Genomic DNA, 13,874 nt, shown 5'->3' on the forward strand with positions numbered 1-13,874 from the left:
TGAAAATCAAATATACACTTGGAGAGTTGAAGATATGACCCGAGTTTTTTAACCACGCATTTTTCACAATCTCAGAATAATAATCTTTATGACCATACCACGCAACCTGAAATCTGAATGGTCTCCCTCTCTTTTGATGACATGCAATTGCTGCATCGCAAGAAGATGGCATTGTGGTCTCAATTTTTTTTTAGAAAATGATTGTGGTCTGATATTGTTCACCTATATATGGAGGTATTAATTATAAGCAGACATTTTATTGTTGATAACTTTACGCCAATGACAAATTTTATCCATTGCATGTACTCATGATCTGGCTGATTTTATTATGGTCTTTTCTAAGTGTTAATTCTAATTGCTTTGTTAAAAATTAAAAAAAAATTGTAATTCCTCTTCTTTTTTAGCTCCCAATCTAATATCTCAGACTGACTTTCTCTTTACAGAAAATGAATTCAATCAATTATGTCCAATCAAATCCTCGATCATTGCATCTTTCCTCATCAGATTAACCATTTAGCCTAATTTGATTTCGAATCAAGTCCTCAATTATTCCATCTTTCCTTAAGCCAATCAAATTTTGATTTCCATAACATTTCAATTTTCCGCAACGACAAAAATATCAGCTAAAAATCATATGAACCTAAACACTCTAACAAATTTAATTGTTTTCTTATTTTTTGCTTACAATTTTAAAATTATTACTATTATTTTTCTTTCTCCAAATGTTTCTTTTAATCATTTTAAAATCACGTCAAAACAAGAAAAAATGTTTCAAGTCAAAATTAAGTGCTGATAAGGAAGTTTTATATTTTTTTTAAATGATAAATTTAAATTTTATAATGTGCAATAATTCATCAGGTTGGAATTGCCAAAAACATGACTTGGAAAAGGAGCAAAATAAGACTGAATTTAAAGAACTTGTTTTTTAGAGATTAAATCAATTTCATTAAAGAACTTGTTTACAGCTGATTTTGCCACATAATATATAATTACGAAATAAAAGTATTTATGTGCAGGTAAGATTATTTTTTATTTTAGACAATTTTTTATTTTTGAGATAGACGTAACATTGAATTTAAAAGAACTAGTTTACAGCTTATTTTGTCATACTATACCTTATAAAATAAATAGTTATATAAATGTTTGAGAAAATTTACAAAAATAATTTATAATATATCTATAAACTGTCGTTTTAACTTATATATTCTAATAAACTTTCTACAATAATTCATAAAAATAACTTACAACTTATATAAAAAATAATTTATCCTTATTTTATTTTTAATTATAAAAACAATTTATATGTAAAATTAATATCTTCTTAAGAAACAGTTATTTAATAAATACAGTAATTAATTAATCGAATTATTTACTAAAACATACCCTACAGTCTAATTTATAAGACTTAAAATATATATCCAGTTTGATGAAGAATATATATATATAACAGTCATGTAAATTATGCAAATAAAAAAAATCATCTACAAGAAACTCCCCTTTCACCTTTTTTTTTAAACTTATATATATATATATATCGCTTTCATTTTTTCTCTTTCATTCTTACACTTTCCTAAATATGTCTATAGCACCTTAGTATGTCCAAAGGTCAAATAAATATATAAATACGTATATTTATTTTTTCTTTTTCTATCATATTTTCCCTTTTTTAATTTATTATTATATTGTTTTCTTCTTCTCTTTCTTTTCATCCAACACACTCTTTTTTGGTACAGGCCAATTTCGCCAATTTCTTTGGTACAGTCATTCCATACACTCTAAGATGAGGTGTATATTTATCATCATTATCCCCTAAAATAAACCGAAAAATGAAATATAAACTGAAGAAAGTGTGTATATTACCGTTGAGTCAAGACCTTACAACGATGTCCAAAGTTCAAATAAATATAAATTAGTATATCTATTTATTTTCTCTTTTTTATTATTTTTTTCTATTTCTTTTTTATAATATTTTTTAATCATGATATTAATGTGTAATATTCACAAATTTATTAATAACTATTTCAATATATAAAAAAACTCATCTTATTATATTTTCAGTGAAATGTTTTTTTTTTCAATCACGTTTTTAAAAAGATTGAAAATACTACTTACCAACAAAAACTTACAACTTGTTGATCTTCTCTTTCTTTCATCCCATACTCTAAGATGAGGTGTAAATTCATCTCTATATATCCCTTGAAATAAACCAAAAAAAATTAATTATGAACTGAAAGGAAGTGTATAATAATATTAAAGGAAGTGTATAATAATATTACCGTTAAGTCTACTGCATGTGGCCAAGTGCAGACGTAGTATTACTCAAAAAAATTAACCACAGAAACAAACACTCGAAACGCCCCCACTAATTATGATGACACTCCTGATTCCAATATAATGCCAGCAAATATATTACCATTACCCATCAAAGCATTTTCCATGCTCTAATCCCCAACGGTTACCTCTTCTCAACCCTCACTATATATATTACCCTATCTCCCTTCACACATTTCATCATCTCTTTCTCTGATTCTCTTCTTATTCGAAGACCACCAATTTAGCAAGCTCAGTTTTAGTTTTTCAAATGGCAATATTCCATAGGTTTCTGGGGCTCTTGATTTTGATGGCTCCTATGTTGTTGCTTCATGTTGTGGCTAGGCAATTTGATGTTGGTGGCAAAGATGGGTGGGTGCTGAAGCCTACCGAAGACTACGATCACTGGGCTCAAAGAAACAGATTTCAAGTCAATGACACTCTTCGTAAGTCCATTACCTTTTTCATTTTCAACATATATCAAATTTAGATTAAACTTCCTCCGTTTACTTGTTATAAGAAATATATACTATAATTTTTTTTGTATAAATGAAAACTGAGGCAATACTTCATTACATCGAAGTGGGTTTCCTGAGTTTGATTTCTCCATATAAGTGAGCTATTATAAACTATTTGTACTTGAGTTTGATTTCTCCATATAAAAAAAATTGTTTACATTCTCTTCTTGTTTTTGAATTTGAGTTATTATATGTTTCCTGAGTTCCTCTTTTTTTCCCCCACTTCTCACCCTTTTTAATGAAAAGAAAATCAGATAGAGGCTTTTTTTTTCAAACAAAAAATATGTATGATCAGAATTAGTTTCTTGTGATTTACTAGTGTTTTTTATTCAAACGTTTACGCAATGGAACTGTTAAATGAAGAACATATGACTTATTTTTAACTTTGATAAATCATATTTAAAACGCATTTGAATTTGAGTCATTTAATTTCCATTCAACTATTTGCTGGCTGCGTTAATGCGTGATACTAAATTGATATTAATTTTGTTTTTACATAAAAATAGTAAAATCGAGAAAAAACTTAATAGAATATTAATTAGTTCTTATTAATTTTTATTTTGTTGTTGCATGCATGCAGATTTCAAGTACAATAAAGGGATTGATTCGGTTGTGGTGGTGAAGAAGGAGGACTTTGATTCATGCAACATCAACAACCCCATACAAAAGATGGACGGTGGTGATTCAACCTTCCAACTTTCCAATTCTGGCCTTTTTTACTTCATAAGTGGCAACCTTAACAACTGTAAAAACGGTCAAAAGCTCATTGTTCTTGTCATGGCTGTGAGGCAACCAATTCCTAAGGCTGCGCCGCCGCCGGCAAGCATCCTGCCACCGCAGAAGATTCCGGCAACCGATTTGACTTCTCCGGCACCGACACCGACGACGGACAAATCGGGTTCAGGGAGGGTTGGTGTGAGTGTGAGTGTGGGGATTGTTTTTATGTTCATTGCCTTTGTTGGGTTGGTTTAGTGTGTTGGTGTGGCCTATGGATGAGGACTTGTGGTTTGAACTGATGGTAAAAAAAAAAATAATGATTGTTTCCCCCATGATTTGTACTTTGTATTATATGGGTGTTTTGATTTGAACTTTGTTCTTTTTGTTTAGGATTTCTTTGATTGAACTTTTTTTTTTGTTAATGTTGTGGTGGAATGGTTGTTGATGCATAACTCACAAATTTTACATTATTTTATTGTAATTAATTTTGTGTGTGTGTTTTTTTTTTATATTTTCGTCTATTTTTTACGATGTGTATTCTTTTAGTTCCTTTTTAAGTGTTTGATTGTTAACAATAAGTTGTTTCCATTTATATAACGTTTTCAAATTCAATAAAATGTTGATTTTTTTTTGTCAATTACACTCTTATTTTTATTTATTATTTTAACATATTTTTTATAAATTAAATAATAAATAATTTAAAAGTTCAAGATAAACTGAACACTTATTGGTCAAAACTTTAGTGGATACTTACTTGACCAAAACTTCTACCATCCCATTTTCCAGCTCTACCTCCAAAAAAATTACGTATTCCCAACCAAGTTTATTTTTTAATGATAATACTTGTTGTCAATCAAGGGTGAATTAGTGCTTCCCACAAGCATTAAACACACTGAGAGAAATTGATTAGAATAGCACTATTACTACTTTATAGAACATATATGTGAGAGAAGTGATCGAAAAGAGAAAGGTTTAGGAAAATTACTCACAATTTCACTAAAAATCAAAATGGTGTAGTGGGAGTAAATAGGTTTTCTTGGTTAGAGTGTAAAAACCTTAAACGATTGTAAAAAAACGCATGGAGAAAAAAAAAACAGAATTTGAACATAAAATTTTGTGAAAATTACTTAATTAAGTTCGTCTTTAGGTAGTTAATTACTTCGTCTTTCTCTCTTCTTTTTGTTATTCATGGAAGGGCCTCGTGTGAATTACTTAGTTAAGTTTATTCTCACGAGCAATATTTTAAAATTTGTGAGAAAGTAATATGAATGTTGTTTTTTTCTTTTGCTTTTTAATAGACGACAATAAAAGTATGGAAAATGGTAAGTAGTGTTTTTTAAGGATACATAAGATTATGATATTTCATTCATGGACATAAGTGAGAATAGTATCAAAGAACTCACTGCATGCGAGAATGAAATATGATTGACTTGTCGTATTACAAAATTCACCCTTAAGTTTGAAATTAATTTTAAACTATCAAGACATTTTCTTACGAGAGATAATGAAGGAGCATGAGCTGAAATTAAATAATCTGTTTATTAAAATTGTCTACAACCATCTTTGAGTTAATTACTTCAAAAATCACATTGTTGAGTTAAAATTGAATGGATGACTGAATTGCTTGATATAGTGATGTTGATGTATGGTTGGAGCGTGTTGTTGTGCGTGCTGTTTGCCATTGAGAGTGGTAGTTCATCACTGCATCAAAAGAAGAAATAACAGGAGCTTTGGCAATCTGTGGCCACAATGCCTCATTCCTACGTGTCCATATGCAACACAAAAGAGTGAAAACTTTCTACTATTTAGGATTATCTTTGGATTACTTTGAAAGTCCTGTTAGAATGGCCCACGTTGAAGGTCAGATTCTGTTTATTTCTATTATATTATTTTAGAAATTTTGTTATTTTTGAATCTGATATGCATTTTCATTCCATGTCTTTGTAACATATTTGGTGGTTTCAGTTTTGTATTCAGTAAGAGTCTCGAAGAACAAAACTGTTTTCAAGTTCGTATATGCGTCGCTTCACATTCGATTTGTAATGACTAAAGATACGCTCGTAATATTTAATTTCCACTGTTTGATTTGAATATGTTATTTAAATTGATTTGCATGTTTAGATCAGTACCTATTAATTTACAAGTCCAGCTTAATACCATATTTCATGAGCTTTGTAATGTAATAGTTATAAATTAACATAACAATTTTATATTATTTTCATATTTTTTTAATAAAACTTTGAAGACATTAATTTTGTTTTTGTTACTAGCAAAGACATGCGTAAATTAATGAAGCAAAAATGGGAAGCTAATCCACACAACATCCCATTAACACGGGAATGCAAGTAATTTCTAACGCAACAGCCAACAAGCGAGCAACTAAACATGTTATGCATTTTTTTATTTTGTTTAAGAATATGTTGTGTTTTATGTGTATTAAATATTTATTAATTTTGTTGATAATTAATTAAAAAAAATGGTGAAGTCAATTGTTATCCAAAGGAGAAAATTGAACAGAGAGATGGATAAGTGGACCAACCTAATTCACATAGTTAGCCCAGGATATATATATATATATATATATATATATATATATTATAAAGTTGATTTTTCATATATGAGTTAAATCAGATTGGCCAGTACATTATAAATAACTTATTAAGGGTATGCTGATTTTAAATTTTTAATAAACCTATTTTCGAACTAATTCTTAAAATATATTATATTTAAATGCTAATTTTTAAAATTGAGTTAAAAATATTTTGTTTGATTGATAAATAGAATACATTTTGAGTGTCACACTAAATTATTTTTTTAATCTAAATTGTAGATATTTTTCGTCAAATATAATCCTATTTTCAAACAGGACTACATTTCATTAGTATTCAACACAATTACATATCAACACTCTCAAATTCAACACTTTTACTTGAACAAAACCAATCCCGCTCAAATTGATTTACGTGCTCAATGATACTAAGTTAAATCTTTCTACCATAAAAGGTTGTAACTTTTTTTTTGAAAGGAAGTTATAAAATTTTAATTCTTTCGTAACTAATTCTATCATTATGGAATTGATTTTAAAAATTAAAAATACTATTAAACCAAATAGTTCTCTTACAATTTCCTAAAAAATAATCTCTAAGAATTGATTATTTGCCTCACTTATAGATCAAAACAAATAGATACTAAAATTAATATTAACAATGGTTAGTTCAAGTGACTTGAAACTTTAATATTTTAAGCTTGTGATAAGGAATTTAAATTCTGATTGGTATGTATGGAGAAATCATTAAATCACAAATTTAATTTTTGATTGGTAAGTATGGAGAAATCATTATTGAGAGGTTTTTTAAATTTATTTAAGCATTTTGGGTCTTATTAAATGATTTAGCAATTATATGTTTTAAAATATCATTGGGCAAGGGAGTTACATAAAAATAGAAAGCAACCAAAATATTCTTTTAAAATAAATAAAATGAGTTGGTGAATTGACCAGTAGGTTAAATGGTCAATATACATTAATGAGTGTCATTCTCCTAAAAGAGTTTAAAATTTTAGTATCGACTGAAATATTCCTTTGCAATCCTAAGCAAGGAAGAAAAAAAATTGGTTTTATATTGTCATGTTTGTGGATTCCCACATTCCCACCTACCTGTTAGTTGTTTTTCTTTTTTAACTTTTTCCTGCTTTTTTCTTTTAGGTTTTTTAAATTTATTTAAGCATTTCGGGTCTTATTTAATGATTTAGCAATTATATGTTTGAAAAATATCATTGGGCAGGGAGTTAGTTAAAAATAGAAAGCAACGAAAATATTCTTTTAAAATAAATAAAACGAGTTGGTGAATTGACCAGTAGGTTAAATGGTCAATATACATTAGAGATCAAATTATAATTTAAATAATTTCAATAAATTATACTTCTTTCTCGTGAGGGATACGATTATTATGTTATCTGACTTGTCTCTCCCATTTATTTGCGTTAAGGCGTATATCTCTTTCTCTAGACAAACACAAACAATTACTACAATCTACTCTTTAAAAAAAAAAATTAAAAATAATTGTGTGGCTATAATGTCTCTTAACCTCCTTTATCTCTCTCTTTTTTATTTAAAAAATATACAATACTACAATCTACTCCTGTATATAGTTTCATAAACTAAAGGAATAGAACTAAAGTAACGTGGTTGATAACATCCCAAATCATATAATGAAAGAAAATATTATGATATTGTACACGAGGCTATGTGCTATCTTTTTTGACAAACCATACATGAAACATATTATTAAAGTTATAATACCTACCTTCAAGTTGTATTTTGGTGTTAACTTGGTTCTGTAATGTTTGACTATGTTTTGGTCCGTGTATTTCATTTGGGGCAGGCCTGGCACTTCTTGTTCTGAACGTAATAAAATATTTTTCTTTTACAAAAAAAAAAAAAAAAAAACAAAAACCCATCAAGTTTCTCAAAGTTGTCTATACTTTTTAACATCGCATGATAAAATGAAATACTTACTAGTTACTAGCTCTTCATTTGCATGCTAGGAAGGTACAACATTTCCTGAGTGTTTTTTTTTTTTTTTATCTAGAAATTCATTAACACGTGTTTTACAGCATCAATGATACGTTAAAAGCCAAGAACTTTCTTCAACTGAAACCAATTTAAAACCTAGAAAGAATATAAAACCAAAAAGATTCAAATGTAAGGTGACTGGGAGCAGAAGGCACACATTTTTCCAATGTGCTCTCCCTTTGCCCCTACATATGTTATAACAATTATATTGCGTGAACTGATCCTCTTTGATGATCTGTCCAAGGATCGATACCTTGATCTGGCACGTTCTTGATCTTGAGCCTCTTTCTCCACAATTTGATGTCATGAAGACCTCATATAATACGCAAAAGAATGAAGATCAGTGGATGAATTGATTGCTATAGTCACTCCATGGGATGAATATACAGTAGTTTGTTACTTCTACTTTCGATGGACATGCAATATTGGCTAGTGATCTTAAATATTGAATTTAACTAATGAACAATCCTGAAAACTAACTTTTGAGATTTAGTTAAATTTGAATCTAAATTTTAAGATGGCATTAAGACCTATTTTAATGATTGTTTTATTGACTATTTGTTATTGGACTATTATTGAATGATTTCACTATGTGAAGGAAGTGTGTTAGAAATCCTATATTAAGTAGCAATAGGACCTAAATAGTGTGTTTGATATCCTACATTATCTAATGATATCACCTATATAAGGGATAACCCATCTCGCATGAGCAAATTTTTAAGCTAGACTTAAACCAAATTACAAGAACTTTTATGAGCTTATCACTTTTAACACCTCAACCACAATTGATTGATGTGAAAATGTTCAATCATAAATTCTTGGCAAACAACAAATTCAGACAAATTACTCAAGCACAATTGTTGATTCAGATTCAATTGATGTGAAAATGTTCAATCATAAATTCCCTAATAGTGTATTTGGATAGAACAATTCAACAAAGAATTCATTTTTTCAAGGAATTTAAAAGGATTCATGATAAAATAACTTATTTAGATAGAATATTTGAAATGATATTTAATTTTTGGTATTTTTATGAATTATTTTGATCGACTAAAATAATAAGATTTCAAATTTTCTCAAAAAATAAAGAATTTGAAATTCTTTTTTCGGAGACGGTCACTCTAACGATGTTTTTTTACTGACGTTGGCCGAGGTTTTGAAATTTTGAAAAAACAGCAACAAAGTAAGTGTCAATTTGAAGAAGCAGAAACAAATCCAACAGTGTAATTTGTCTCCTCTTAAGTAACCATGGCAAGCCACTCATGTCTCTACCAACAAATTTCATAATATTCTTGGCATAGTTTGCTTTCTGGAATGTATTGTGTGATAGACTCTTCCATGGTATATGCAAATCACCTCTAACCACAGCCTATTAGAAATATGTGATGTCTATTACTTCAAGGAATGCACACAACAGGAGAAATTGTCAATTTACCAAGTGCCAAAACATCCTGAGTAGAGCATAGATACAATTTCATAAGAAATCATATTAATTGATTGATAAATGCAAAAAATATACACTGTGCTCTTATTTATATTAAATATTTAACACCAGCCACAAGTGACTCACCATACATATGTATCTACATTGAAGAAGAAAAAAAAAAGCATAAAAATGTATCTACATCGAAAAATAACATTGATCAGTTGATGTAACCAGGAGGGAGTTGTCATTTTCTGAAAAAGAAGAGAGAATACTCTACAACATCAATGAGATCCGCAATGTCGTGCAATGAGCGTTCATCAGAACCCACCCAGAACATTGCACGCAGCTCCGCCTTCTTCGCCAGCCTCGCCGAGAAGCCCAGCCGCAACTCCGGCGAGTTCAGTCCCTGCAGTATTTGTCGGTACAGCGATAGCACCCGGGCCCTGTTGCGACCCAAATCCTCCGCCGTGGCCCATATCCGGCCCATCCCTAATTCGGCCTTGCAACAATACCGAATTTACACGGAAATATAATGTGAATTAAATGATTAAAAGAGAAACAAATGAAAAAAAATCATCCATTCTATCTCCTATTAACAAAAAAAAACTAATAATTAACCATTATTATTGATCGATAAAAAAAGCATCGAAGTAACACATTAACATATTTTTCTTTGGCAGAAAAAACTAACAAATTAACCATTACAACTCACATTAAAAAAATGTTCGTTTGTGATTTTGTGTCGTAAAATTATTCAATTATTTAAATTAAATAAGTAAATTACAGAGAGAGATTGAGTGGTATGGGAAAGGTGAGTCAGAAAGAACGTAGCGATAGAAATTGGATCATATCAAACATGTAATGCTTGATGATCACCGTTTCTCTTTGTTAAAGCTTTCATCATGTTCACCTTTCACAACCACACCAAAGTGGAACAAATGAAAGAGTGTTAGTTGTTGTTGTTGTTGATCGAGATACTTACTTACCTGAATTGATGAAGTTGCGATGAGAGTGAGGAATGTGTCAATGACGGCTTTTAAAGCGTTTTCAATAAGCCAAACAAACCCTAGCTCCCAGGTTGGATCAAAGCTTTCGGGTTTAAGCCCAATTTTGTCTTTTGGGCTTTTAGCCCAGTTTAACTTCCTTTCTATTTTTTTTAATGAAACTTTCTACCCAGTGAACACTGGATATAAAAAACATTAAATTATCTTTCTATTCTCTAATTTATTTTTCAGAATTGATTTGGTTTTGGAGTTATTTTTTGGGGTTTAATTTAGTTTCTAATTTTTAAAATTGGTTCAATTTAATTTTGGTTTTAATTGGATTGACAGTATTAAGAAATGTGCACCTAGTTGTGATTTTAAATCGTTATAGAGTGCGATAATATTAGTATGACACATTCATCTTTCCACCTCGTTAGTTTAATTTTTACGGGAAGATCAAATTGAACCAATTTTAAAAGTTAAAGAACCTAATTGAACATGAAAAAACTATAAGTTGAAATCTAACATAAAAAAAATAAAGTACAAAATACTAATTTAACATATAAAAATGGCATAATTATATATCTAATCCCTTAAATATATTTTAAGCTTTAATTTGATCCCTTAATTATTAAAATTTTTAAAATGCAACAATTATGTCTTTCCGTTAATTTTGTAATGTTGACTAACGGTCAACCTCTTTTTCTTCTTTCTCTAACCCTTTATGATAGATTTAGAATATGAAATAACTTCCAGATTTATAAGTAATATATAAAGTAAGAATTTAAATGATTTAGTAGGATGTAAGACTAAAGCTTGAAGAGGAAAAATTATTTTGAAATATTTTTCATTCTAAAGTAAAACTTGGTATTTTGGTTGATGAGATGGCAATCTTTATTCAGTTTTTTTTTTTTCATTTTCTTTCTTCTTCTTCCCCTCTGGTCTTCGCTCTTTGAATGTGCTTCTCTTTTTTAGATCTGATCTTGTTTCTATTTTTTTATATCTGCACATGTTCTTGGAACATGCTTCTTCCACGCAAGATCTACAAGGTCGACCTTGCAAACATTCTTCGCACTAACTTCTCCATATCGACACCGCCATTGACGTCATTGTTCAAAGAATTTTCAGCGTTTGTAATTATGCTAGGCTTGAAAGTCGAAATTGACTTTGAAACCAAATTGTAAACTTACACACTTAAAGGCTATTTGAAGAGTCCTTGTCATTCTTCGGTGCCGGAAACTTAACGCTCTTGAGCAAGAGAGAAAGATGAGCTAGAGCGAGAATCAATGAAAGAAAATGAGTGGTACCAAACAACTATTACTACTAAAAAAACCATTTTCTACGACGACAGAACAAAGATGGTTTCCCAAGAACTGTCTTAAATCTGATTGCAGTGGCATTTTTATAATATGGACGACTTCAACGATGACGATTTTACAAAAATCGTCTTGGAAACATACATTCAAGGATGATTTTTTGTAAAACTGTCATGATTTCATTTCTGTTCCAGCGCACAAATTGAGAAGTCACATCTCACTCATGACTCACAACAATGTCTAGAGATCAGTGAGAGAGCCCTAAACTAAAATCCTTGGTTTGAGCTAAGACGAATCAAACCCAAATGCGAGCACTCAATTGTTGGTGTGAGAAGGAGGGCTGTGCAAACGACCACAAGTTTGTGTCTTTCTACTGCTATGCGACTTCTATGATTATTAGATTAAGAATTGTTTGTGTGTATGTTAAACAGTGTTAAGTGTTTTTTTTTCTTGTGCTTAATTCAGAAATTGTTGATTCCATTTAAGATGCGGGGATACCAAGGTGTTTAGAACCTGAAAAATAAGGTACTAGGTTCATTTAGCCATGGACAGATACCAAGCCCAACCCTTTTTTTTAATTGTTCTTTGTTTTATTTTTTTTAAAAAACTTCTTCTATTGACATTAACTTGTTACAGGCAGTGGCAAAACATATCTATGGGACACTGAGAAACTCAAGTGTTGTCGTATCCAACTTGGTTGGACCTATAGAACCTATGGTTTTGGCAAATCATCCTGTGAAAGGCTTGTATTTCACAATGACGGGTGGACCCGAGGTAATCATCATTTTAATTGAATTCTTAACTGTCTTCATGGCTACAGCCCTGCTTATTGTGGATGATAAAAGCCTAACGAAATTAACACACATTTTGATAATTTTAAAATAAAGGATGCAATTTAAGAGAAAAAAAATGAAGTCATAATTGTTAAAAATTCACAATACTTAGATATGTTTTTGTTCAATGTAAATTCGTATTTTTTTAAATTTTAGTCTGTCTGTAAAGTTTTTATTTATTTTAGTCTCTATAAATTTATACTTTTTTTTAAATTTTATTAGTCCATGTAAGTTTTATTATTAATTTTTAGTCTATCTAAAATTGCATTTTTTTCAACTTTATTCTCTTTTAAATTTCAAGTTTTTTTATTTGAAAAATTATAAATTTTCAAGGTCTAAAAATTAAAAAAAAATTACAAAGACAAAAATTAAAAAAACATAAACTTATAATAACCAAAAATATATTTAAGCCAATTAATAATTAAAATAATGATTATATGTTTGTGTGAAATTGTTAAAAATATATGTTTTTAATCAACCACAATTATACGCAATTATACTCAGTAAAAGAAATCAACAATAATTATTATGCAGTCCATAACTAAGTACATTTTTTTTATCGTGTTAATTTCTAAAAGAAATTCATTTTAAAAATTATTTTTAAAAATTATTTTATTTTAAAAAATATCATCATTATTTTCCAATTTCAATCTACCTTTGAGATATGTAAATAATTTGAATATGGTAAATAATTAGTTTACCCTTGAGAATAATGTTATTTATACCATATTGTTCACTAATTTTTCCACATTCACTTTTTTCTTTATCTCTCTAAGAAATAATTTATCTTATCACTGATGAGTTTATGAAGGTGGCTGAAATGCCCAATTGTTTAGGAAACTCAATAAAATAAGTTGACATATATAATGAAGGTAGATGGAATAGAGTTTATGAAGGTGGGTGAACTGCCCTATTGTTTAGGAAACTCAATTTTTAATGCATAATTAAGAACATGCTAGTTGACTTTATCTCTTGTATTTACCAACTATTATCAGGAGAAATACAATTAGTTAAACGTGTTAATACCATAACATGTTATCCTTTATGGTTGCAGAGTATAAATATTGCGGCTATAAGCTACACAAGAACGTTAAGAATTACCTTGAAAACAAAGAAAGGATTTATTGATGAGAAGTTCAAATTCTGCGCGGTGAAAGCCTTTGAGGTTATATCCAAAGCAGCAATGGCGATACCCAAC

General features: G+C 29.3%; 2 protein-coding genes and 1 non-coding gene across 3 annotated transcripts; 1 reads left to right on the top strand and 2 right to left on the bottom strand.

Moving 5' to 3' along the window:
• Positions 1-2,500: 2,500 nt before the first annotated feature.
• LOC114417196 (early nodulin-like protein 2) lies at positions 2,501-3,939 on the top strand. The gene is made up of 2 exons (XM_028382319.1): positions 2,501-2,756; positions 3,409-3,939. The coding sequence occupies exons 1-2, from the start codon at positions 2,582-2,584 to the stop codon at positions 3,798-3,800; spliced, it is 567 nt and encodes a 188-aa protein (XP_028238120.1). The 5' UTR covers positions 2,501-2,581; the 3' UTR covers positions 3,801-3,939.
• A 5,635-nt stretch (positions 3,940-9,574) lies between these two features.
• Positions 9,575-10,528, bottom strand: LOC114417197. Its single transcript, XM_028382320.1, has one exon. The coding sequence runs from the start codon at positions 10,029-10,031 to the stop codon at positions 9,789-9,791; it is 243 nt and encodes an 80-aa protein (XP_028238121.1). The 5' UTR covers positions 10,032-10,528; the 3' UTR covers positions 9,575-9,788.
• On the bottom strand, positions 10,354-10,456 carry LOC114417548. Its single transcript, XR_003667810.1, has one exon. It is a non-coding gene; the product is annotated as a small nucleolar RNA R32/R81/Z41 (small nucleolar RNA).
• Positions 10,529-13,874: the final 3,346 nt, after the last annotated feature.

Source organism: Glycine soja, chromosome 6 (genome assembly GCF_004193775.1).
Source record: "Glycine soja cultivar W05 chromosome 6, ASM419377v2, whole genome shotgun sequence".
NCBI classification, from domain to species: domain Eukaryota; kingdom Viridiplantae; phylum Streptophyta; class Magnoliopsida; order Fabales; family Fabaceae; genus Glycine; species Glycine soja.

Bases quoted from the DNA above. Each gene is read 5' to 3' on its own strand.
- LOC114417196 (XM_028382319.1), top strand. From the start codon at position 2,582: ATGGCAATATTCCATAGGTTTCTGGGGCTCTTGATTTTGATGGCTCCT. The intron at 2,757-3,408 runs GTAAGTCCATTA...GCATGCATGCAG, and splicing joins TCAAGTCAATGACACTCTTC to ATTTCAAGTACAATAAAGGG.
- LOC114417197 (XM_028382320.1), bottom strand. From the start codon at position 10,031: ATGGGCCGGATATGGGCCACGGCGGAGGATTTGGGTCGCAACAGGGCC.